We start from the raw sequence: 25942 nt of genomic DNA, 5'->3' as shown, positions 1-25942 counted from the left end.
TAGAATGTTGAAATTTTTGAAAAAAAGACAGTATGTAGAAAAAAGTTATAGTATAGTATATCGAAATATCTGAAAAGGTCATAGTATAGTAACGTATTTATATTAATAATAGTCTGTGTGTGTGTGTCTCTGTGTGTGTGTGTGTGTATGTCTGTGTGTATGTCTCTGTGTGTTCAGGCCTTAGAGAGGGGTCTGGTGTTTGTATGTGTGTGTGTGTCCAGGCCATAGACAGGGGTGTGTGTGTGTCTCTGTGTGTGTCTCTGGTGTGGAGGTGTCCTACTCTGCAGCCATCAGAGACTCCACCAGGAGGCGCTACACCATCACCACCACTGTGTGTCTGATGGAGATGTGGAAAGGGAAGGCCCGCCCTCTTCTGTCCCAACCCACTTCCTGTCCCTGTGACAGGACGTCCTGATTGGCTGTGTCCTGACTCACCTCTTTGTGTTTCAGAGTGTGATCCTGTCCAGCGCCGCGGAGAAGGTTGCTGATGATATATGCAGCATGTTCAGTCTGAAGTCCTAAATAATAATATAATAATATAATAATGTCTGTGTGTCCTCAGCCTCTGGAGCTCAGAGGGCCCTATGACATCACCAACCTGCATCCTTCCTATTGGTTCAGACACAAACTGTAGTCTTCAACAAAAACTACAGTACTACAGCACTCGTCTCCTCCACCTGTCGATCTGTTGTTCTACACACAGGTAATTATTATATATATTATTAATATTATAATAAAGCTGGACGATAGAAAATGAATTTGTTTCTGAAACATATTTGATTGTGTGGCGTTTGTTGTCAGAAACCAGGAAGACGGGCGAGCGGGATCGTCCACCGTGAAGAGCTGCAGCCATTGGCCAACTGCAGACTGTAAGCCCCGCCTCCATCACTTGAGACAGAACAGCAGATGGTTAATGAGTGATAAATGTTCCAGCTGTGCTTCTGTGTTTCTACCTGAACAGGTGAAGCTCCCGCAGCCAAGAGAGCCAATCAGCTGACAGAGTGACAGACAGCCGAGGAGGGCGGGGCTTCTGGACACATTTATTATTCTTATAAACTGCTCATTTAATAAAGTTTTTGAAACACCATGAGTCCCGGAGCAGGTAATGATGTCATCAAAAATAGAGCTGTGCAGTACATTCAGTCAGAAATATAAAAATATAAATGTTCAAACAGGAAGATTTCAGAACCAATCAACAAAGCCTTTTCCACATGACTGGTTGTAGAAACTCAGTCCCTTTTAGAGACCCAACAACCATCTGAATGGATCACAAATGAAAACATCTGTTTAATACATTTTCTTACCATGAATACTTGAAATGATAAAGTAAAAAAAATATGAACCACCTTGGTATTTTCAACAATTTTTTCAACATGCTATACTAGAACTTTATTTCAAAAGTTTTGACATACTATACTATGACTTGGATGCTTCTCCTCCCACATCATTTTAACTACAGACATCATTCAAACTTTAAACTGTTCACAAAACATGTAGCTATTACAGTTGTATTCAGCTTCATGATATCTTGTCTGTCTGTCTGCCTTTCTATCTACCTGCCTTCAAACCTTAAAATGTTCTGCATCTTTTTTTTCATTAAGAATCTTTTTACAACTTGTAAATATTGAATACTATTCATTCAAATTTAAGCTGGCAAATCAGTTTGGCATTGGCTTTTACAAAAACTTTTCATACAATGTTACTAGTATTCATCTTTTTAAAGATGTTCATATTATTTGGAACCATTTCCACTTTTGCACATTTTTCTACAACCTCACCTTCTTCTTACACATCGAAGCTTGCAATTCAATGTAGTGACAGCTTTCCAGAAAACCTTAAAATATTCCACTTTTGTATAATACATTCTTGCTGTTATTTAACATTTTTACTAATTTAAACCATTCCATCTTTTCTCACTGCTTTACCTTCTTACACATTAAAGCCAGCAATCTAGTTCAGCTTTAGTAGTTTAGCTTTTCAGCATTCACAAGCATTTTCTGCAGGAAATATCGTTCTACTTACTGTTCAAAAGACAGACATACAGTTTTTCCCTTCCTGTACAATACAAACCATGAATCTCCAGATGTGTGCTGATGTTGAATGTTTGTGATAAACTGAAGGATGATATGGAGTCATAAGAATGTCATAAAGAAGAATACACCTGTAAAAAACAAATGATTATACATGGGTTAAAAATGCCAGAATAACATTATGAAATGTTATTCCATGTTGCTTTGTTTAGCATTTCTTTTACATGAACATCCAAAAGCAGTACAAAAATCTTTTTCTATGAGTCTTTAAGATCAGCTGTTCGTCCCAAGATGGCGGCGGCACAGAGACAGTTTAAACACATTAACTGTTCAAGTCATTTTTTAAGCAGCAGCAGCAATGTTCTGATTAAAGCTTCCCAGTTATGAAGATTAGCTTCTTTGTGCGTAGGATCCTTACTATAAGTGTACGTGCGCCCAAAAGCCCAAATTGGCGTATGCCTGAAAAAAGTCAGATTTATAAAACCGTGTGTACGCACACCTGTAAGCAATGTTCCCTTTATAAATCACAGATTACCTACAAGTGTGCGTACGTGGATCAGCCTCTTATCCCGCCCTGTACACGCCCATTTTTAACCATAAATAGTCAATGTAAAGCACCTCGTGAATGCTGATCAGTATGTTAACGACCCTGGCAGTTGTTCCTTCGTTACACCGAATCATGACGACTGGCGGAGAAAAAAACAACAACAAAAAAACCTCTCAGACGCTCGGGAATTGCTGCCAATTGAATTTTAATTTCGGCCTGTTGTCGCACAGCGTAGGGAAACCGGATCTATAGACCTATATACCTTTATTAATAAAATCTTCCAAAACAGCAGGCATTACGGCACTCGGGGACAGCTTCGATATACCAGACGTATATAATAAGATTTATCAGAACTATATATTATATCCAAACAAGCCTTAGTGATGAAGTTGAAGATTATATATAATATTTATTTTAAAAAAACACTTAGCTGTCTGACATTTCCCTCTGGATACAGCCGGTTTCACCCAGAGTGGCGAGGACCTGTATTTGGACCGGGATGGCACAGTTCTGGCGCGTTGCCCTCTCTACTGGACCCAATTCAGTACATAGATCCAAGAGCAAAGCTATATTACTATTACAGCTATATTAGAGAATTTAAATCGGCATATGAGCCAGTCATCGTCATGGTCCCTGAAGTCTCTTTCTCTCCTGGTTCTTCCATTCCAGTCCTCCTGCAGGGCCAGCAGGGCCATCATGCAGCATTACGCACGGGTTCACCGCAGTATTTATATGTTTAGTCTACAACAATTTGTGATAACACCTTGCTAAAATCACAGCAACAACTAGTGGTACCCCCCACCCCGAGATACAATTTGAAGACGAAATAAAGTATAATAGGCAAACACTTTTCTTCATGCAGGTTTTGTCACAAACAATATTCAAGTTAGGACCGATAACGAGGACATATATAGCGTAACGATTGCGCGAGAGCTTAGCGGCTGTATTTCCAGACTTTGACATTTGATGATATATGCACAGTTTTAAAGATAGATATTTAGTTATTTACAGTGTGTTCTGCAGTTATATGCTAGGGTATTTGATGCTATCCTGTATTTCATGCAGTCGGGCCATCTCCTCCTCCTGCGCTCCGTAGCGGACAATGTGACGGCGAGACAGCGCTGATTAAATATTAAGAACAAGTTTTGATTTAAGATTTGAGTTGGAGGTGTTTATGGAACAATTATCACTCGGTACAATTATCACTCAATTATCACTCAGTACAATCTTCATGATATATAATTTTTGTGTGTGGCATTAATAATAAACAAATTAAGAGTAGCCTAATCGTTATTCCCACATGTACTTTCTGCAGTCTGACTTCAGTTCACCACCTCACCATCTGCGTCACCAATTCCTATTTTGTCTCCAAAACGTGCGTGCACATGGGTCAAAGTTTGCGTGGAGGACCGCACATTCTCCCGTCGTTTGTTTTTTATAAATCACAACCTTTGCGTGGGAAGTGGCGTACGCACGTTTTCAGCCCCATTTTGTGCGTACGCCACGTTTATAAATGAGACCCCAGGTGTCTTTTAAGGTGACTACTCTGAGAAAAGGTTTTCCCACATTGTTCACACCAGTACGGCTTCTCTCCAGTGTGAACACGTCGGTGGCTTTCTAGGTTACCACTCTCAGAAAAGGTTTTACCACAAAAATCACAGCTGTAAGGTTTCTCTCCAGTGTGAATGAGCTGGTGTCTTTTAAGGCTACTACTCACAGAAAAAGTTTCCTCACATTGATCACACCAGTACGGCTTCTCCCCAGTGTGAACACGTCGGTGTCTTTCAAGGTCACCATAATGAGAAAAAGTTTTCCCACATTGATCACAGCTGTACGGCTTCTCTCCTGTGTGAATGCGTTGATGGCTTTTTAGGTGTCCCTGTTGTAAGAAAGCTGCCCCACATTGATCACAGCTGTACGGCTTCTCTCCTGTGTGAATGCGTTGATGGCTTTTTAGGTGTCCCTGTCGTGTGAAAGTTTTCCCACATTGATCACAGCTGTACGGCTTCTCTCCTGTGTGAATGCGTTGATGGCTTTTTAGGTGTCCCTGTCGTGTGAAAGTTGCCCCACATTGATCACAGCTGTACGGCTTCTCTCCTGTGTGAATGCGTTGATGGCTTTTTAGGTGTCCCTGTTGTATGAAAGCTGCCCCACATTGATCACAGCTGTACGGCTTCTCTCCAGTGTGAACTCTCTGATGAATCTTTAAATATCCAGATGATGTGAAGGATTTGTCACAGTGTTGACAGTGGTGACGTTTGGGTCCCTTTCCTCCTCTCCGTTTCTATAGCAACAGACAAACCGAGAGATAGAGAGAGTTAGTGAACAACCTTATTTAAACCCTGGACTTGCTCTTGCTCACAATTTTAACTCTTCATACAATAATTTATGACAAAATGAAGGAAAATGTGTGCCAGTTGCAGACATGTTATTATTGAAGCAAATGTACTTTTCATAACTTATAATATCTAAAATATTCTACATTTTTCAGGCAAGTTGTAATAAATTCATTTTTCATTCATAATTTTCCCAAATTAAGGCCTACTGGCAAAACAAACAATTAACAAAACCAAAATTAAAGAAACAAAAAAAAGAGAAAAAAACAAATACTTTCACGAAAAATAAAATAAATTGACGTGAGAGTCAAAACTCATGAAATGATACCAAAAGTACAGATACAGCTGTATATAAGTTGACTTTTGATACTAGTCACAAGAGCCTTACACAGACTTACGTCCACACTCCTCTAGCTCCCTGAGCAACTGAAACTGACAGCCTATATAGGCCTGTAGCGCGCCCCTGGAATTGGAACATACCAACAACAAATAAAATACAGGGGTGGCTAAGGCGAACAGACAATAAAAGCTACAAACAGCCAAAATTTACAGATCTAGTAGACTAGAAATTTACTAAAGATTATTTACATGACTCATAAAAACATTTCAATAACCCACAAGATACTTTGACGGACAAAATAAATAATTCCTCAAAATTACGGTCACTTCCTGTTACTCCGGATGTAATAACGTCATTTAAACTCGCCGAACGCGGCAAACTTTCCTTTATCAACAAAAGAGCAGACGCCGGTAAGCCACAAAGACTACCTGTTATACTGGTACCTTTTAAACTAAATAAACAGTAAGTTAACAAAGATGTAAGTGTTGTAAGTGTGATTATTAGAAATGATGTTTGTGACAAACTGTATGGTTTTAAACAACAGAGAATTATTTGATAGATATAGCTATAGCCTTTAAATCACCGCAGTATTAGCTGTAAATATGTGCACAAGAACGCTACAGGATTACTGTGTGGAATCAGATGAATGACAAGTTTAACAGATGATTTGAAAAAGGAGCATATGATACGTAACAGAGCATATTGACATGCTAACAAAACATACAGGCAACATTTAAACTCAGTCTTTGTGAGCTAAACTAGGTAGCGCATCGCTACCGTGACGGCAGCTATGCGCCCCCGTCACACCCTTGACAGAAAGTCAGCAATGACATTGTCCTTCCCAGCCCTATACCTCACAGTAAACTTGTACGGCTGTAAGGACAGGTGGCAGCGGGTGATCCTGGAATTAAAGTCACGCATGCGGTGTAGCCACTGCAAGGGCCTGTGGTCTGTCTCCAAGACAAACTCTTTGCCGACAAGGTAATATTTCAAAGTATCAAGAGCCCACTTGATAGCAAGACACTCCTTCTCAATGGTGGAGTACCGTGTCTCGCGAGGGAACAGTTTGCGGCTCACAAACTGTATTGGTCATTTATCTGCCCCCTCACCCTGCAACAACAACGCCCCCAGGCCAATGCCCGAAGAGTCGGTTTGCACAGTGAAGGGCAAGGAGAAGTCGGGACTCCGCAACACAGGTTCGCGGCAGAAGCTCTCCTTGAGATCGTGGAAAGCTGCCTCACACTCAGCAGTCCAGACCACCTTCTTGGGGCTGGTCTTGCGAGTGAGGTCAGACCGGGGAACAGCACAGTTCGAAAAGTTGGGGATAAAAAGCCTGTACCAGCCGACCAACCCCAGGAAAGACCGCACCCCCTTCTTGGTTGAAGGTGGCTGGGCACTGCGGATGGCGTCCACCTTGCCAACCTGCGGACGTATGGTGCCACCACCCAGGACATATCCCAGGTAGCTCACCTCCGACCGGGCAAGCTGGCATTTTCTGGGTTCACCACCAGCCCTGCCCGACGAATCCTCCGGAAGACATCACTCAGGTGTCGATGATGTTCATCCCACGACGAACTGTGGATGAGGACATCATCGATATAAGCTGCGGCGTAGTCCTCGGCTCCCCTTAGCACCTCATCCATGAGACGCTGGAAAGTCGCCGCTGCGCCATGCAGGCCAAAGGGCATAACCCTAAACTGGAACAGACCAGAAGGAGCTTTGAAGGCAGTCAGCTCCTGTGCTCGGGGTGAAAGTGGCACCTGCCAGTACCCCTTACACAAATCCAAGGTGCTGAGGAACTCAGCCTTCCCCAGACGCTCCACCAGTTCGTCCACACGGGGCATGGGATATGGGTCAAAAGCAGAGATGGCATTCAGCTTCGATAAGTCAACACAGAAACGGAGCCCCCCATCCTTTTTCGGCACCAAGACCACGGGACTGCACCACTCACTGCGTGATATCTCAATCACCCCCATCTCCAGCATCGCCAGCTCCTCCTGCTTCAGCGCGGGAAACCCCTGGTGGCGGACTGCCGGTCGGGGCCTGGAGAAGTCAGCTGGATGTCATGGGTGATGACGTCGGTTCGCCCCGGCTGCTCCTGAAAACAGGCCTCTTGGGACGATAGTCAGCAGGTCCTCCTGCTGCTCAGTAGTCAAGTGGGTAACGGAGGGGTAAGTCGACTCGCTGCCCGCAGTAGGAAAGTGCTGCTCAACAGCTCCTCTTCCTCAGTCCGTGCCCACAGCTGATCTTGAATAGAAGACGGTCGGTCAATCCATCGCTTTAGGAGGTTCACGTGGTAGATCTGCTCGGACCGACGTCTGTCTGGCATCGCGATTTCATAGGTGACCTCGCCGACCCTGCGAAGTACCGTGAAAGGGCCTTGCCACTTTGCTAGCAGACTGCTTTCCGACGACAGCAACAGCAGCAGCACCTTCTGTCCGGACACAAAGGAGAGACTGCGCGCTGTCCTGTCATACCACGTCTTTTGTCTCGTATGAGTCCGGGCCAAGTGTTGGTGGGCCATGGAGCTCAGCTGGTCCAGTTTCTCCCGCATCTTCAGGACATAGCTCGCAATGTTAGTTGGTTGGTGAGGAGCGTCCCCCTCCCAACTCTCTCGGAGGATGTCAAGCGGGCCTCTCACCTCTCATCCAAACAAGAGTTCGAAGGGAGAGAATCCGGTGGATGCTTGTGGTACTTCTCTGTACGCGAACAACCGGTAAGGAAGCCACTGGTCCCAGTCAGCTCCCGACTCTGAGACAAACTTCCGCAGCATCGACTTCAGGGTCTGATTGAATCTCTTAACCATGCCGTCGGTCTGCGGGTGGTAGGGTGTGGTTTTAATGCCCCAGATCCCTAACAGGGAGTACACCTGCCTCAATGTCTTGCTGGTGAAGTTAGTACCCTGATCGGTTAAGATTTCCTTGGGGACACCCATACGGGAGAAAAGTTGGAGTAAACAATTGGCCACCTGCCTCGCCTTAGTGTTTCTGAGGGGGAATGCCTCTGGGTAGCGTGTTGCATAATCACAAATCACCAAGATGTAGCGGTGACCTGCCCTACTCTTTTCTAAGGGACCAACTATATCCATGGCAATGCCACTGAAAGGTGTCAATAATGGGAAGACTGATGAGGGGAGCTTTTAAGCCTCTCTTGGAGCGAGCAGACATCTGGCACTCTGGACAGGACCTACAGTATTCTGCTATATGCTTGCTGAAACCTGGCCAATAGAACCAGATGTCCTGACCACGGAACACTGTGACCCAAGTGCAACACTTTGGCCCGAAGAGCCTCAGGTACAACCAACTGCTCTGTGTCTACACTCACTCGATACAGTTTCTCATTACTGACAACAAAACACGTGTCACCTTCCCTCATGGCTTCCCTAGCCTTATCAGGGGTTTTAGCAGAAGAAAGGCAAGAGCTAAGAGTGGGGTCTGCCTGTTGAAGCATCTGGAAATCCTCACAAAAGGCTTCAGTGCCCTCTAACTGTGGGGAGAACAGACTGCATCGCTGTACCTGACACTTTCGCTCTGCGCCTCTCTGCTTTGAATTTTTTAGGTTTTCCACCAGGACAACTTTCAAAGGGTAACTCTGACCAAACATCTGTGTCTGGTCCAACTCTGGCCTGGGCTCTAGTTGTAACATAAGCATCAACTGTGTCCACACTTTGTAATAGCTCTGTAAGAACTGCTACATCCTGGCCTAGAATCACTGGGTAAGGGCATTTATCCAAAATCCCTACAGTTAAGTACTTCTGGCCATTAATCTCAATGAGAACCTCGTCTGTTTGGTGCTCAGACTCATCACCATGGATGCAGCTGACCCTCACTTTGCCCACAGGCTTGAAATCAGACTTCAAACAGGACTTAAGAAAAAACGATGTAAGACTACTTCCTGTATCAACTAAGGTCTTTCCACTTAACTTCACAGGGACTGTTACATCAGAAGTAGTACCAGCAAAGTGCTTGCTATGGCCAGGTATGTAACATATTCTGGAATCAGACATTCTCTTCACTGTGTAATTGGGCCTAATGCGACCTGGTTGGCCACAACCATGGCATAGAAGTACCCTAGGCGCTCTAGCTGAAGTGGTGCCAACACCGGGGCTATTGGGGCTATTGGAGGGCTTAAACCCACGACCACTACCACCCACAGACTTACCAGGGAATGTCTTGTCTGGCTCCTGCTGTGCTGCTTGGTAGGGTCTTCTCCAGTTCTGCTGTTGTGGGCTTCTTCTGGATTGTCTGGCGGCCATGAAAGTCTCCACCAGGTCTGCAGCTTGCGCCGACGAGGCAGCGGTGTGGTTTCTCACCCATACTTGAAGCTCGGGGTGCAGCACGTCCAGGAACTGCTCCAGCATGATTCGGTCACACACCTCCTCATTAGTCAGTAACTCTGGAACTAGCCATTTGCCCATCAGGTCCTTCAGCTGGGCTTGAAGTTCTTTTGCCGTCTCACCTTCCACGACGGTCTTGGACCGGAAATGTTGGCGGTAAGTCTCGGCGCTGATGTTGTACTTGTCGAGAACGGCCTACTTCACTTTCATGTAGTCACGGCTAACTGCCAAACTCATGGCTACGTAGGCAGATCTGGCCTTACCCTTTAACAAAGGCACCAAGTACAATGCCCAAGTCTCAGGTGGCCACTGACTTGCTGCTGCCAGCCTTTCAAAGGTGGTCAAATAGTTCTCAATATCTTCGTCCTCTTCATAGCAGGACAGCCTAGAGGGCGTCCACCCCTGTTGGAGGTATAGAGGTGCAGCAAGGCCGAGAACTGTGGAGTCGAGGGAGCTCTGCATCCTGTGTGTTGTGTGCTGACCTGGACGTGGCTGAGGAGATGGCACATCCAGAAATGACATGTTGTAGAGCGGATCGGAGGCTGCCGAAGGGCGGGAGTCGGGCGGGTCCACCTGCTGCCTTCCAGCGAGTGTCTGTCCCATCGCCTGTGTTAATGCCGACTCGTCTCTCACCAGTTGCTGCAGTTGCCTGAACTGGTGCTCCACTCCTTTAAATCTCCGGTCTTGACGAAGCGCCTCGGCCTCCATCTGGTCCTGCTGATGCCGCTGAGACTCCACCATCACTCTCACAACTTTCTCCAAGCAATCCGTCCGGTCTTCCTCCCCCGGAGAGGGAGGCCGGACCGACGCCGTAGATTTGGGCCTGGACCCCATAGCCAAACCATCGCTAGGGGTTGCCTTCCCCGCTCCGCCTTCATCCATCTTGACCCTTAGAGTGCTGGTCGGACACTGTTAACCCAGAAACCACTGCCACCAAATGTTGAGGGTAGATGTAACAGAATGGTCGTGAGCAGATGTCTTTCCTGCTATGGTCGCCAGCTTGACGTCTGCTGAGTGCTCCTTTGGTAGACCCAAGGGGGAAACATGCAGAGATAATGATACAAGGGTTAGAAGAACTAATGGGAGGTGGGAGTGAATTATAGTTGACCATGTTTTACTATATTAAAATCTTCTGTTTTCCTAGAGTACATGTGTGTGTGTGTGTGTGTGTCTGTGTGTGTGTGTCTCAAAGCTGAGCCCTGCTCTCTGTCAACATGCAGATGGCATTTCTTCTATCGGGGTGAACATGTTCCACCTAAACAAGTTCCTTCCTGAGACTATTTAGCAGAGCGAAAGTCGTTGCGTCCAGAGCTTAGCGCCGCCCAAGACGATTTTGATTGCTTTAAAGAAATGCAAACAAGCCAGAGAGTTTTTTCTCCTATCCCCAGATGTCTGTGGGCCAGACCTTACTCCGCAGTGCTGTGGAGATAGGTCTGGCAATGCGAGACTACATGTACAGTAACATGCAGTTGTTTGCCTTTAACTATACCGATATGGCTGTATGCACAACAACAGACAAACAAAGGGACAAAACCTGTATCAAATCCCTGATAAAAAATCCCCCCATTCTAATACCTAAACTCAGGAGCTCTACACAAACATAGTACCAACTGGACAGCTGGCATATACTGACACAAAAGCAATATTATACATCAGGGACAAACTGCAGTGTTTCTTTTAGGTTTTTTTTTTAGCAGCGGGGACAGGTCCGAACACCCCACCCTTTTTCTGCCGAGTGATCGCGCTATTCTCCGACATGCACTCTAACAATGCAGCCCCTATTTCTGATACCGTGGGGGGCAGAAATGTTGCCGTGGGGGGCCGCCACGGTCAAATCAACATAGAGCAGGCATGTGATTGGCTAAGGACAAAAAAGCAGGAAAATATACGGTGCACCCAGTAATAGTACCGTTTTGATGGGTGATTTAGCAAATACAATTACACTTTATGTTGTTTATGTTGCAACAGCTAATAAAGACCTAACTAAAGACCAGAAGTAAAATTGGGATTTGTTCTGTGGGGGGGCTCACCTTAGGGGGGTCCGGGGGTATGCCCCCCGGGAAAAGATTTGAAAAATAAACCATCAAATGGCACTTTCTGGAGAGTTTTGTGCAAAGCAATGGAGAAATTGAGTCTTACAGGATATGTGCAAAACTGCAAGGTTAAGAGCCTATACTTTCCATTGTTGTAGTATCAACAGGTATTAGGGCATTTAGCATTTACATTACTGTTAATCAGTCATCACTTGATCACACATTGTATTACCTTGTTATGATATAAGAAGCGACCCATACAATGTGCCAAACATAATGTGCCACATGAAGAGACTGCAGCATATGACAGTAGCAACAGCTGACAAGATTTGGGTCTGTGGTGACCAGGTCACACACACACACACACACACACACACACACACACACCACACACACACACACACACAAACACACACAACACACACACACACACACACACACACACACACACACACACACTTTAACCCCTGGCTAAAACGTACTATTTGAGAATATATATATTTTTGTTTTTCTCCAAATACCTGAGGAAAAATGTCATTAGCACCACATAATAAAAATATTTCTGGCTTGTTTGTCACTTTTGCAATGCTTTTGGCAATTTTTATTTTTTTTTAATAAAAGGTTTTTGTCAAAAAAGCTTTCAAAGCTTTCTTTATTCATGGTTAATAAACCGAATTTATATGACATTATACCTATTTTTTTTAGGTAAGAAAGCAGAAATTATTAATTATTTTGACTAACAGTTAAGATCAGAGGATGTTGATTGGATCACAGACTGGTGTATGTTAAAGTTTAGTCAGGATACGGTTTAAAACCATTTAAACTTTTTTTTTTCAAAATACTATAAAATTGTATATAACAAACCAAAATTTAATTAAAGTTATCATTAATTGTACCTGCATATAACGTTGTATGGAACCCATAAAACATATCCATGCATCCATGTTATCCATCCATCCATCCATCCATCCATCCATCTTCGTCCGCTTATCCGGTGTCGGGTCGCGGGGGGAGCAGCTCCAGCAGGGGACCCCAAACTTCCCTTTCCCGCAACCAACATTAACAGCTCCGACTGGGGGATCCGCGGCGTTCCCAGGCCAGGTTGGAGATATAATCCCTCCACCTAGTCCTGGGTCTTCCCCGAGGCCTCCTCCCAGCTGGACATGCCTGGAACACCTCCCTAGGGAGGCCCAGGGGCATCCTTACCAGATGCCCGAACCACCTCAACTGGCTCCTTTCGCCTCAGCGGCACAGCGCGGCGCTCCTCCGCGCCCCGGATGACTGAGCCTCTCACCCTATCTCTAAGGGAGATGCTGCGGGAGTATGGGGTGAGGGGGTCTCTACTCAGGGCCATCCAATCTCTATGGACGCCAAAGTGAGAGCTGTGTCCGGGTTCTCGGCAGTAAGTCGGACTCGCTTCGGGTGAGGGTTGGCGCCTCCGCCAGGGCTGCGCGCTTTGTCACCAATCCTGTTTGTAATATTTATGGACAGGATATAGTGTGGTAGCGGGGTGGGGAGGGGTTGCAGTTCGTTGGGCTGGGGATCTCATCGCTTTTTTGCAGATGATGTGGTCCTGATGGCATCATCGGCCTGCGACCTTCAGCACTCACTGGATCGGTTCGCAGCGGAGTGTGAAGCGGTTGGGATGAGGATCAGCACCTCTAAATCGGAGGCCATGGTTCTCAGGAGGAAACCGATGGAATGCCTTCTCCAGGTAGGGAATGAATCCTTACCCCAAGTGAAGGAGTTCAAGTACCTTGGGGTTTTGTTCGGAGTGAGGGGACAATGGACCGAGCGAGATTGGTCGGAGAATCGGCAGCGGGTGCGGTATTACATTCCATCTATCGCCGGTTGTGACGAAAAGAGAGCTGAGCCAGAAGGCAAAGCTCTCGATCTACCGGTCAGTTTTCGTTCCTACCCTCACCTATGGTCATGAAGGCTGGGTCATGAGCGAAAGAACGAGATCCAGGGTACAAGCGGCCAAAATGGGTTTCCTCAGGAGGGTGGCTGGCCTCTCCCTTAGAGATAGGGCATCCATGTTAATTTTCTGCAATTTGGTTGAAACCCATATTTCTGATGTAAAAAAACTTTTTCAAAATGGTCAAATTTGACCCGAGGACAACACAAGGATTAAAAGCCCATACTTGAGGATACTCAGAAACATGTAGCTATTTACCACTTCAAAAAAAATTATGTTGGAACGCCGCTTCACAATCCGCGAGTTTTAGATTAGTTGTTGGTCATTCTCAACACCTTTCTATCCCCTGCTGTGACTTATCAAGTCTGGACTCTGTGCTGCTGCCAGCCTGTGTAGCGTTGCTACGTTACTCACCGTCGATCAACTGTTAGCTTCAGCTGGCTAACGTTAGCTGTCAACCTCCCGACTAACGGTTACCTCAAGATAGTGATCTAGCGAGGATTATCCCTTCAAACCACAGTGGACTTCAGTGGACTCTCCATCCAAACTCCCAACTGGACCTTCGTCTGCCACGACTGACGGACTCTTTCAAGTCCACGTGCTCCCTGTCTCCGCCGATCACCTGGTAGCTTTGAGACACCTGATCAGCTGTCGGCTTACGCCAGCTAGCTTCTGTTAGCTTCCACCGAGCCCAGCACATCTGTTTGCGCTGTGGAGGTCTTTTTCCCGGCTGTGAAATTCATGGTGAAATTACGATTCCTAAGACCCGCCCTTCAATCACTATTATTGGCCAGGCGCCATGCTTACGCAAGGTAACGTAACCTGATTTGTTCAGGTCTTATCCCCTGACCAATCGGCTATGGTCAAAGGCCTGCTAATGTGACCCGGTCATTATGTTTACCAGTGCTATGCGTGCCCAATAACCTCTGAGTAGTTGTACTTGTTGTTAAATTGCAATGTGAGCGGCAGCCTTATGTGCATTATGTCGGCAGGATCATTTAAAAGGCAACCGCAACTAAATTTTTGTACAGCCCTATTTCTGATATTTTGCCATGGTGGGCCGCCAATACAAAATCAACACAGAGGAAACACTGTGATTGGAAAAAAAACAGATAAGAGCTGAACCATTCAAAGAAAGGACTGGCTCTCAGAAACACTAGAAAGGCAGAATGAGTTGGATTTTTCTGTTGCAGTTTATAAACACAACATTCAAAGTTGACCCCTCCTCCTCGGCTAAATTAAGTTGATGGTGCTCCCCAGAAGAGCTGTGATTAGGGGTGTAACGGTACGCAAAAATCACGGTTTGGTACGTACCTCGGTTTTAAAGTCACGGTTTGGTTCATTTTCGGTACAGTAAGGGAAAGAAATGCAAACATTAAACTGCAGGTTGTTAATTACTATAAACTTATTTTTAACAATTTGTTTACACTTTTTTAAACACTTTTTAATAAAATATAATAAATAAAATATATATAAAATAAAAAAGAATAAGAAATAAAACACTGCTGCAAAGTTCTCCACTAAATAAAATACTGTCAGTCTCAAACCAATATCACATAGTAAAATATAATGAAAAATATAAATAAATAACTATGGATTACAGTGCAGCATTACCAATCCCAGCTTGTAGGCCTGCTCATATTAAACAAATATATATATAACTTTTCCAAAGTGTAAAGTCCAGAATCAACAGTTTCAGTTTTTAGACCTGCTCAGATTTTTAAGAACTTTTCCACAGTCTAAAGTGCAGCAATACGAAACCTACGGCAGCTATGCGCCCCGTCACAATTTGCACAAATTAACAGTTGTACTACTACTACTCTTTGCCTTAAAAGTGAGCAGAAGATAATGTTACTCAGGAAATTTACCATGAAGATCAATTAAAACTACTTATCTACAATGCTAAAATATGAAGCGTAGCCTACATACCTCTCTCGCTCTGTCGCTCTCTCGTATGGGCAAAAATATACATTTCCAAAGTAACATTAACTCCCACTGCTAGCTTTTAATGCAAAAAGTACAGCTGTTTGCTTGTGCAAATGACAACTGACTCCTTCAATGGTTTCAGTTAAGAGCAGTAGTTCATGAATGTATATTTTTAGACTAGCATTCAGTCGGTCTGCTTTTATCTGCCACTTTAGTTTTGTTTTTACAGAGGCAGAGTTTCCCTCTCTACATATTATATGCTTTGCTTCCTCGTATATATGGACATAGAAAAGAAAGACACTGAAGAACTTGGACTCTGAAATCTAGAAACTATAAAGATAATTAAATGATAAACTCAATGCACACTGTAAACATGACTAACTAGTTTTTAAAAAACAGCAAAATATAATGATCTAATAATATCTACAAAAAACATTGGGGTGTCCTCTCCCTGTTGTTCCATGAATGTACAGTAGCCTAGCATCACTATATAGTTACTGGTCCAGTGAACTAAGACTATAACTAAGGAGGATTATACAATTAGGACAGGTTTTATAATTGTACAATCCTCTCAAATTATAGTCCCAGTTTACTGGACAGAACACACACTGTGTGCTAAGAATGCCAAATACAATGCACAAAGAAAAGTTATATACTGTACATGATCCTTTATTGTCAAAGAATACAAAAATAAATAAATCATCTAAAAAGATGTATTGGTCTGTGACCAGTCTGCCGTTGTTAGAACCATTATAGAAACACGTGTATAGGACTTTATATATTATCCTTCATCACTGACTTCATTTAAAACTTTTTCAGCCTTCTTCTGTAGCTCGTCGGTTACGTGTCTGTTTTTGTCTTTTTAACTTTTTTCTCTTCTAACTTTAAAAAAAAAAATTTACACGCCTTAAGTATATATCTTCTATCCTATAGATATGACTAGGATTAAACTGGACCACAGCAGTAAAAACCTTGTTTATTCAAGGGGACAACTGTTTGGACAGGGGAATTGAGGCGTAACTACCGCAGATGCAGAGCCAGAGCTAGTGTGAAGGCTAAGCTACTCAGGAAGTGTGAAGGTTTAAGCCGTCTATTCCTTTGTGTGTGATGGGGAATGTAAACTCACTGGCCAACACGACGGATGAGCTAGGTGCCCTAGTGAAGACCGGGACCCCAAGCTAAGTGGCAAGCGGAAAGGTGGGGGCCTCGTGCTGTTCATCAACAATAGATAGATGGATAGATTTCTGGGACTCTTCAGTCTGGAGTAACCTCTTTCCTTCACTCACCTCCTCCTTCTTCCTCTTGCTCCCTCGCTCCTCTGAGTCTCCCGAGGCCTCACTGACAACTTTCCTCTTGCCCTCCTTCCTCTTGTGTTTCTGCATGTACTCGGCGATATGGTCGGGGCAGTCCAGGTTGTCTTGTGGCTCCCATGCGTTATCCTCACTGGAAAGGAGAGTGCAGACAGAAGAAAATCTCCTCAAGCTTTGTTTTTAGGCAATAAATTCTCATTCTAATTGATAATTCATATTATTCCTTTTTTTCTATTGCCATTTTGTAAGGTTATTTGCGGGTCTGCAACTTAGTGTCAAAATACCAAACCTTCAACTTTGAGGGCATGATACAATGCCGAAATTTATGCTGTAGATTATTTGTAATTTGAACCCTGAGATGCTGCGCATTGGAGTGTAAATGTGGCCTTGGCCACAGTGTATTAATGTGTGTGAATGGTGAATGGTTCCCGTACTATGTTAAAGCGCTTTGAGTAGTTGTTAAGACTATAAAAGCGCTATATAAATACAGTCAATAAATAAATTTACTTATACTTACTCTGAGAACCCCTTCCATTTCAGCAGAAACTCTACTCTTCCCTTCACCACTCTGCGGTCCAAAACCTTCTCCTCCTCTTCCTTCTTCACTGCTGCAGCTGCAGAAGGTGCTGCAGGCTGCTCCTCCTCTTCCTCCTCCTTCAATACTGCTGCTGCAGGCTGCTCCTCCTCTTCCTCCTCCTTCAATGTTGCTGCTGCAACTGCAGGCTGCTCCTCCTCCTTCTTCTTGCCCTTCTTTCCTGCTACGGTGGCCAGCTTGACGTCTGCTGAGGGCTCCTTTGGTAGACCCAAGGGGGAAACATGCAGAGATAATGATACAAGGGTTAGAAGATCTAATGGGAGGTGGGAGTGAATTATAGTTGACCATGTTTTACTATATTAAAATCTTCTGTTTCCTAGAGTAACTTCACTCCGACCGCACATGTGTGTGTGTGTGTGTGTGTGTGTGTGTCTCAAAGCTGAGCCCTGCTCTCTGTCAACATGAAGATGGCATTTCTTCTATCGGGGTGAACATGTTCCACCTAAACAAGTTCCTTCCTGAGACTATTTAGCAGAGCGAAAGTCGTTGCGTCCAGAGCTTAGCGCCGCCCAAGACGATTTTGATTGCTTTAAAGAAATGCAAACAAGCCAGAGAGTTTTTTCTCCTATCCCCAGATGTCTGTGTGCCAGACCTTACTCCGCAGTGCTGTGGAGATAGGTCTGGCAATGCGAGACTACATGTACAGTAACATGCAGTTGTTTGCCTTTAACTATACCGATATGGCTGTATGCACAACAACAGACAAACAAAGGGACAAAACCTGTATCAAATCCCTGATAAAAAATCCCCCCAAAAGCTGCAAAATAAGTCAGGTACAATATCTATGTGAGTTATTAATGGCCAAACACGAATAAACAAGCCTGTCTGCCTTTAACTTAAAACAAAATCCACACAGAGACAAACCGTGGTTTTAATACCAGGTACTAGCTGAATGATAGTACCAACCCCCCTGCAGGTCTAGAAAAGGGCCACAGGGCAGACATTAGACCTGATATAGACTGGGCTGCTGCTAAAGTTACAACAGGGTCACCTTTTTGGTGTGGTTTTTGCAGCTGAATCAACCCAGTTGTCCCTTTAAAATAAATGAGTAGCCTGCACTCTGACACATTACCATTGTTGGATCTTACCCGAGAGTAATATTTCTGAACAGTAATGGCACCCCCAAAGAACACAAAAACAGATGCCAGACAAAATGAAGATTTGGGTTCATTAAAAACATCCTCATTCTCTTGAATATTACTCATATTTGCTTTAGCTTTATTGGGGCTGCTCAGTTTTGGACAACATGATGATGTGTAAGGTGCACCAATCAAACTCTTCTCTGGGATTCTAATACCTAAACTCAGGAGCTCTACACAAACATAGTACCAACTGGACAGCTGGCATATACTGACACAAAAGCAATATTATACATCAGGGACAAACTGCAGTGTTTCCTTTAGTTTTTTTTTAGTAGCGGGGACAGGTCCGAACACCCCACCCTTTTTCTGCCGAGTGACCGCGCTATTCTCCGACATGCACTCTAACAATGCAGCCCCTATTTCTGATACCGTGGGGGGCAGAAATGTTGCCGTGGGGGGCCGCCACGGTCAAATCAACATAGATGAAACACTGAACTGAGTCAGACACACACACACACACACACACCCCTACAGTGACTCAATGAAAGAAACTGACATGTTAACACACACACACACACACACACACACACACACCTACAGTGACTCAATGAAAGAAATGGACATGGTAAAAACTTCATTTTATGATGACATTGATGATAAAGAAATGATTTAATGAGGATTGGTCTTATCTGGCTAACATCTGATCTGCTTAATAATTGGACTGATGGCTTATCAGACGACTTCAAAGTCCTTCAATTCATGATTCAGTGTTTCCTTTAGGATTTTTTTTAGCAGTGGGGGCAAGTCTGTCCGAACAACAACCGTGACGTTTTTGGTGGAGCTGTTGGTTTAATAGTCGGACGGGCCCAATAACCTCTGAGTAGTTGTACTTGTTGTTAAATTGCAATGTGAGCGGCAGCCTTATGTGCATTATGTCGGCAGGATCATTTAAAAGGCAACCGCAACAACATTTTTGTACAGCCCTATTTCAGATATTTTGCCATGGTGGGCCGCCAATACAAAATCAACACAGAGGAAACACTGTGATTGGAAAAAAAAAACAGATAAGAGCTGAACCATTCAAAGAAAGGACTGGCTCTCAGAAACACTAGAAAGGCAGAATGAGTTGGATTCGTCTGTTGCAGTTTATAAACACAACATTCAAAGTTGACCCCTCCTCCTCGGCTAAATTAAGTTGATGGTGCTCCACAGAAGGGCTGTGATTAGGGGTGTAACGGTACGCCAAAATCACGGTTCGGTACGTACCTCGGTTTTAAAGTCACGGTTCGGTTCATTTTCGGTACAGTAAGGGAAAGAAATGCAAATATTAAACTGCAGGTTGTTAATTACTATAAACTTATTTTTAACAATTTGTTTACACTTTTTTAAACACTTTTTAATAAAATATAATAAATAAAATATATATAAAATAAAAAAAGAATAAGAAATAAAACACTGCTGCAAAGTTCTCCACTAAATAAAATACTCTCAGTCTCAAACCAATATCACATAATAAAATATAATGAAAAATATAAAATAACTATGGATTACAGTGCAGCATTACCAATCCCAGCTTGTAGGCCTGCTCATATTAAACAAATATATATATAACTTTTCCAAAGTGTAAAGTCCAGAATCAACAGTTTCAGTTTTTAGACCTGCTCAGATTTTTAAGAACTTTTCCACAGTCTAAGGGCGTTTTCACACATACCTCGTTTGGTCCGGACTTTCAGACTTTTTAGTTTGATCCGAACCAAAATTACAGGTGTGAAACCTCCCCCGGACCACGGTCCGGATCAAAAGACCAAATTTTGGTCCGATAAAGAGAGGTGGTCTCGGTCCGGACCAAACTGAACCATGGTCCGGTTCATTTGTAGTGTGAAAGCATTTTTTGGATGGTTCGGACTTTCGGACCAAATACAAGAAGCTCTGGCAGGCTCCCCTTGTGTTACAAGACCGGGGAAGCTCCCTTAAGGAACAGCTCGGTGCTTAGTGAGAGAGAGAGAGAGTGACGGTGAATGCGCTCAAAGAAGACAGCTGTCGGCTATCAGAGCAGAGAATACATCAGCAGTTTATTTGTTAAGTGGTAGTAAATGTACAGTGTAGGTTTCAGTTTGTCTCTGAATAAATGCTCCAGAAAGAAAGTTCCCGTATCTTGCATCTCAACATCACAACAAAAGGGGAGAGCAGCAGTCAGTTGAAAAACTCCGAAAGAGAGAGGGACGCGATGCCTCGCCTACAAACCAACAATTATAATTATGGAGGCGCAATTATCCGGAGGGAGCGCTCACGTATGTGATGACGGCAGGACGTAGTTTTGTCACGTATAGATCTTTAGTGCGCTTGCAAAACTGCAGTGTGAAACCAAAACTTACCAGATCAAATGTATACAATGTAACAAAAACATGAACCTTGGTCCGGACCTTGGTTCAGACTTTCATGTGTGAAAACGCCCTAAAGTGCAGCATTACGAAACCTACCGGATCATTACTGAGCAACGTCGGCACACTGCTTTCGTCTTATCGACTAGTTTTTGTCCGTTGACGTATTTCACTGGGAAACCGAAGTGTTCCCAAACAGGAGACCTTAATGATATGGCTGGCTCTTCAAGCTCCGGCTTGTCCATACTGTCTATGGGCTTGTCTGCATTGGCCGTGACGCTAGCTAGCGAGAGACCGAGCTAAAGCGTTCCGTATGTGTTGTTGTCGGTTGTTGTACAGCGCGCTGTGTGATTTTTATTTTTTTCCCCCAAACCACTTCAGCGGAAATCCCGCCCTGCAGTCGATTTCATTGGTTTAGGTTACAGTGACGGCGGGTAGGTTTAGAGATCAGTGTTTGGTGTAGGCAAGCTGTACAGTGATTGACATTTTGACATGACTAATGAAAACTTTAGAATCAGCTGCAGGGCGGGATTTGCGCTGAACGCGGAGACTTCCACCACTTAAAGGAGAACTCCGGGCAATTTTTACGTTAATCTTGATCGCTATATGTATACGAGTACTGTCGATACAAAACGAAGTCGATCGTAGCAGCAACGAGAGCTGAGCTAATGCCGAAGCTCCCACTCAGCAAACGGCGTTATAGGGGCATAAGATAGAGAGTGCCTTTGTGCCTCTTAACAGACACAAAATGCAATTAAAATGTCTGTGCAACAACGAACAGGGGCCTTACATGACAACAAGATGCGTTAGCAACTTAGCCATTGTTTAAATTCACCTACCTTCTTAGCTGCTAGCCGTCGTTTGGAGTAGGAGTGTAGTTCAACCAGGCATCGGTAATAATCCACGCAGCAGTTCCATGTGTATTGTAGCATATATATCCATTTTGTGTGCTGTCGTTGGTGAATATGAGTCTTGAGGCAGTTACGAGGTAGGTTTCTTAGCCAGGCTAGCAGCCCAGACCGGGCATCCTTCTACTCTTCCTCCCGCCTCCCTCTAGTAACAACAATCCACGAGGGGCTGGTCTGGTGGATGTCGTCCAGAGGACAGTTCATGCTTTCGGGTTAGAGTGAGATGTTGTCGGCAGCGGCAGGCAAGGAGGCGGGGAGGAAGTAGAAGGATGCCCGGTCGGGGCTGCTAGCCTGGCTAAGGAAACTACCACACAATTTGCCACTGCAGAGACTCATATTCACCAACGACAGCACACAAAATGGATATATATGCTACAATACACATGGAACTGCTGCGTGATGATTATTACCGGAGCCTGGCTGAATACACTCACTCATCCCAGACGGCAGCTAGCAGCTAAGAGGGTAGGTGAATTTAAACAATGGCTAAGTTGCTAAACGCATCTTGTTGTCATGTAAGGGCCCTGTTCGTGTTGCACAGACATTTTAATTGCATTTTGTGTCTGTTAAGAGGCACAAAGGCACTCTTTATCTTATGCCCCCATAACTGCCGTTTTAGCTGAGTGGGAGCTCTCGGCATTAGCTGCAGCTACTCCGTGTTGCTAGCACCGATTCGGCCTTTTTTTTGCTATCGACAGTACTCATACACATATAGCGATCAAGATTAACGTAAAAATTGCCCGGAGTTCTCCTTTAATATGTTCGTGTGGAAACACGAAAATTGACCTATGTTCCGCACACAAAAGATTGTATTCGTTCGGTACACACGGGCACGTACCAAAAGCCCCATACCGAAACGGTCCGGTACGAATACACGTACCGTTGCACCCCTAGCTGTGATGGTACCGCGGTATGGCGGTTAACCACAACCCCATTACGAGACTAGCGTGAGTTAGAGTGAGAATGGCAGGGGGCCTTAAGGGAGCGTCAACGGAGAGTAGCGTATGAGTGCCACTGTGAGGAAGAGAGAGAGGAAATAGAGATAGCAAAGATGATGTAAACTGAGTTCAAAGTGAACAATAAAACAACAAAGTAGAGCTTCTCAAGACACGGTGGCTTTATCTGTTGTCAATACCGCCGGTAAAGTGAATGGTGTCACCCGAAAAACATGGGTTTAACCCTTAGCACAGTGGTTCCATTTCAGCTCAATGTGAGAGTCTTTACTGTGTTCTGTGACAATGCCAAGGTCAGACCCTTCGCAGCCCAGTGGTCTCAGCAGCTGAGCAGACAGAGAGCAGAGAGGGCGACTCAGCAGTCTGCTAACTTGTAGCTCTCTCTAATATAACCAATATAAGCTGCTCTGGTTAGGATACAGAACGTGCATGCAAGCTGAAACTCAACCGTGCAGTTTTGTCGGGATTAAGCTATAAGCAGAAGGGAACTCTGCTAGCTCCTAGGCTAGTACAATGTCCAATGGTAAACACTGCAGCGTTAACGTTAATGTGTTCACGTCCACCTCAGCTCAACGGACCGTCCATCCTCATGTGCAAAGCTGAAGGGACGAGCAACGTAAAGAAAAATTCTCTCTCCATAAACTCGTGAATGTAGGGTAGAAGACAGTTGAGGAGAATTACACAATGATTATTGCTTTCATTATATTTCATATCAAACCATATCTGTTCTCCTGGAACTAACGCGAGCAAAAAGTAAAAAAAATAATATGCTGTGATGGCGGTGATGTGGTTACCGTCCCAGTCCTAATGGTAACTTATCTGCCTCTGCTTTCATGAAACCAAGTCAAGGCTGAACACATCCAGGATACCTGGGAAATCCTGGTCTAATCCACTATCTAGCTTTGGTGAAATAGCCCTCTGTTACTTTAGAGTGGTTGTTGTGTCCTGAACACTGACCTGAACATGGCTGCTATCAGAGTCCCAGTCTGCTGCTGGTCTTCTGGGGACCTCGGTGCTCTGCTGCTCCGGGTTCTGGTTGTCCTCCTCCATTCCTCTCTGGTCCTGAGATCCAGCAGATCTCCACTGGGGCTGCTGGACTCACTCTGGATTCTGTTCAGGACAAATCAAAGCCCCCAGAGATATTCAGGAGCTGCTGTCTCCTCTCGTTTTCCTCCCATCCACACACAACTAAAACAACAGGCTGACAACTCAAAGCAGCGGCTGGAAAACTGGTCCATCTCCTTCCTAGATACAACATGAACTCAGAGTAGTTTGGAGAAAACAGCATTATATTAAACTGGGAATAAATCTAAAAGGTAAAAATAAACACTACCATAACGCTGGCTTTTTGGTGTCTACCCTTCACAATAAAAGCCCATCTTAAATTCACACAAAAGTGATTCTGCCGACACTAGATATCAAACCAAAGCTACCCACTATATCTGATTAAAGTGCTGCGAGCTGTAAGTTCACCACTTCTACAGAAGGCCAAAGATGACGTCATCTCGGAGACAGCTGCCTTCCTGTCTCACTCAGACTACGTTGTTTAGGTGTGCTAACTTACACTAACAACTTTACTGTCATCCAAATACCTCCGCTAGGAATAGTCCGGTTGGTTTGGGACGGTGTGAAAGCTCATCTGAACTCAGGTGCAGATCAAACACCAGAACTCTGGTCCGCTTGAAAACGGGGGTCCAGGTTCAGGTGGGAACGGGATCCAACCCAAACACAGGAAGTGGACCAAAAACAGAGCATTTACTAGTCTGCACTTTCAACCTTTCACACAGTTTACAGACTTAAATATCTGGTTTAAGGGGTGAGAACTTTCAGATCCATATGTAATGCGTGTGCAGGTTAGTTCCCCCAACAAATGTCAATGTCTGAAACTCATTTCTCAGCACGCAAATTATTCAATTCATAGATTTAAAATGCATTTGTCTATTCTAGAGAGTCAGCTTACAGTAAGATTACCTCTCATTGGCTATCAGTATCAGCTGACAGAGGAGGTAGCAGTTCACTTACACATTCACGACATAACACAAACACATATGGAGCCAACATATAAAAAAAAAAAATGCAAGTAAAAACGTTTTGTGTTTCAGGGCACCTCAAAGCCAAAGAATGGAACAAACCGGTCTACTGAATTTCATGGATGACATATTACGCTCCTAACACTGGAATAGGCAGCATGTTGAAGGTAACACAATCAGCATTCACTTTAAACATCTGTTTACCGTAACCATAATCACACACACACACTTTCCAAACCAAGCGTATGGAGGGAATTCTGCCGCTGGGAGCTGATCAATAAGCAGATAGATCCGGTAAACAAGTTCCAAGCTCCTGAGCCTCTCCACAGCTCGGTAATAATCATCTGTGTTCAGCTCCGGTCTGTTTGTTTGGATCAGAGGGAAAGTCGGCCACACTTCTGCTCTCAGAAAGAATGAAGCTCCACTACATTTAGAACGGCTTGGCTTTCTCCCATTTTAGAACAAGGTCAACAATGGGAGCAGCTGGCAGACACACACATACTAATACTTTCTACAGACACACACAGACACACACATACTAATACTTTCTATCTTTTTCTCTTTGTTAGAGAGAGAAAGAGAGAGAGAGAGAGAGAGAGAGAGAGAGAGAGAGAGAGAGAGAGAGAGAGAGAGAACAACAAACAAAGGAACGTTTCACTCCAAAACAAACGGGGGTCGAATGGGAAGCTAACTTCAGCGTCGTTGATGCAACAACACATGAATATGAACTACTAGCTAGCCTGCTACATTACATTACATTACATTACATGTCATTTAGCTGACGCTTTTATCCAAAGAGACTTCCAGTTAAGTGCTTTCAACCCTGGAGGTGTAAACTCCAGACAACAAGTAGTAACAGCAAGTCCATTAGCTTTAAATAAGCTAAACTACAAAGAGCCATATGAAAGAGCTAGCTAGCTTCTGCTCAGCTCCGTTAGCATTAAGAAGCCGAATGGGAAGCTAACGCATGCGCAGCTCTGTCTTCTCTTGTCTCTGAGTGCCGTGTAAAAGAGCAGTTCTTAAAGTGTTTAGCTGAGTGTGTGCGGGTTTACCTGGAGCTCTGTCTTCTTCAAACTCACTAATAACAAACAGCACAGCTATCCCGCCGCCAGCCACACATCCCAGTCAAACAACGAGACTTCCGCTTCCTCCCAGTCCGGGTTTTTCAGATTAAAAGTTTAAAATGAAAGAAGGCCGCCGCCTGGAGGTCAGGAGGG

The 25942-nt window shown here is 44.4% G+C and overlaps 2 protein-coding genes and 1 long non-coding RNA gene across 6 annotated transcripts; 1 reads left to right on the top strand and 2 right to left on the bottom strand.

The window, feature by feature from the left end:
• The first annotated feature begins 205 nt into the window (after positions 1 to 205).
• On the top strand, positions 206 to 816 carry LOC120572990. Its single transcript, XR_005641563.1, has 3 exons — positions 206 to 480; positions 563 to 703; positions 802 to 816. It is a non-coding gene; the product is annotated as an uncharacterized LOC120572990 (long non-coding RNA).
• Positions 817 to 842: 26 nt separating this feature from the next.
• LOC120572836 (gastrula zinc finger protein XlCGF67.1-like) lies at positions 843 to 25942 on the bottom strand. 3 transcript variants are annotated; one of them, XM_039822317.1, is made up of 4 exons: positions 25778 to 25935; positions 23653 to 23805; positions 4295 to 4861; positions 843 to 2161 (listed from the first exon to the last, which is right to left on the bottom strand). In XM_039822317.1, the coding sequence occupies exons 2-4, from the start codon at positions 23743 to 23745 to the stop codon at positions 2144 to 2146; spliced, it is 678 nt and encodes a 225-aa protein (XP_039678251.1). In that variant the 5' UTR covers positions 23746 to 23805; positions 25778 to 25935; the 3' UTR covers positions 843 to 2143. The 3 variants fall into 3 exon arrangements, with proteins under 3 accessions (XP_039678251.1, XP_039678250.1, XP_039678249.1); XM_039822316.1 differs by lacking the exon at positions 843 to 2161 and having other exon boundaries at positions 4070 to 4861; positions 23653 to 23815; positions 25778 to 25942; XM_039822315.1 differs by lacking the exon at positions 843 to 2161 and having other exon boundaries at positions 4070 to 4861; positions 25778 to 25937.
• On the bottom strand, positions 8709 to 17328 carry LOC120572822. Of its 2 annotated transcripts, none has more exons than XM_039822287.1 (3): positions 17294 to 17328; positions 16753 to 16909; positions 8709 to 10609 (listed from the first exon to the last, which is right to left on the bottom strand). In XM_039822287.1, the coding sequence occupies exon 3, from the start codon at positions 9668 to 9670 to the stop codon at positions 8726 to 8728; it is 945 nt and encodes a 314-aa protein (XP_039678221.1). In that variant the 5' UTR covers positions 9671 to 10609; positions 16753 to 16909; positions 17294 to 17328; the 3' UTR covers positions 8709 to 8725. The 2 variants fall into 2 exon arrangements, with proteins under 2 accessions (XP_039678221.1, XP_039678223.1); XM_039822289.1 differs by having other exon boundaries at positions 9679 to 10609.

This window comes from Perca fluviatilis, chromosome 14 (assembly GCF_010015445.1).
Source record: "Perca fluviatilis chromosome 14, GENO_Pfluv_1.0, whole genome shotgun sequence".
In the NCBI taxonomy this organism is placed as follows: Eukaryota; Metazoa; Chordata; class Actinopteri; order Perciformes; family Percidae; genus Perca; species Perca fluviatilis.
Note: the sequence above shows the minus strand (reverse complement) of the source record. Positions and strands in the feature narration are given on the sequence as shown.

Excerpts from the sequence above, each read along its gene's own strand:
- LOC120572822 (XM_039822287.1), bottom strand. The coding sequence starts at position 9,670 with ATGGGCAAATGGCTAGTTCCAGAGTTACTGACTAATGAGGAGGTGTGT.
- LOC120572836 (XM_039822316.1), bottom strand. The coding sequence starts at position 23,745 with ATGGAGGAGGACAACCAGAACCCGGAGCAGCAGAGCACCGAGGTCCCC. Across the intron at positions 4,862-23,652 it reads CTGATAGCAGCCATGTTCAG|AAACGGAGAGGAGGAAAGGG; the intron begins GTCAGTGTTCAG and ends CTGTTGCTATAG.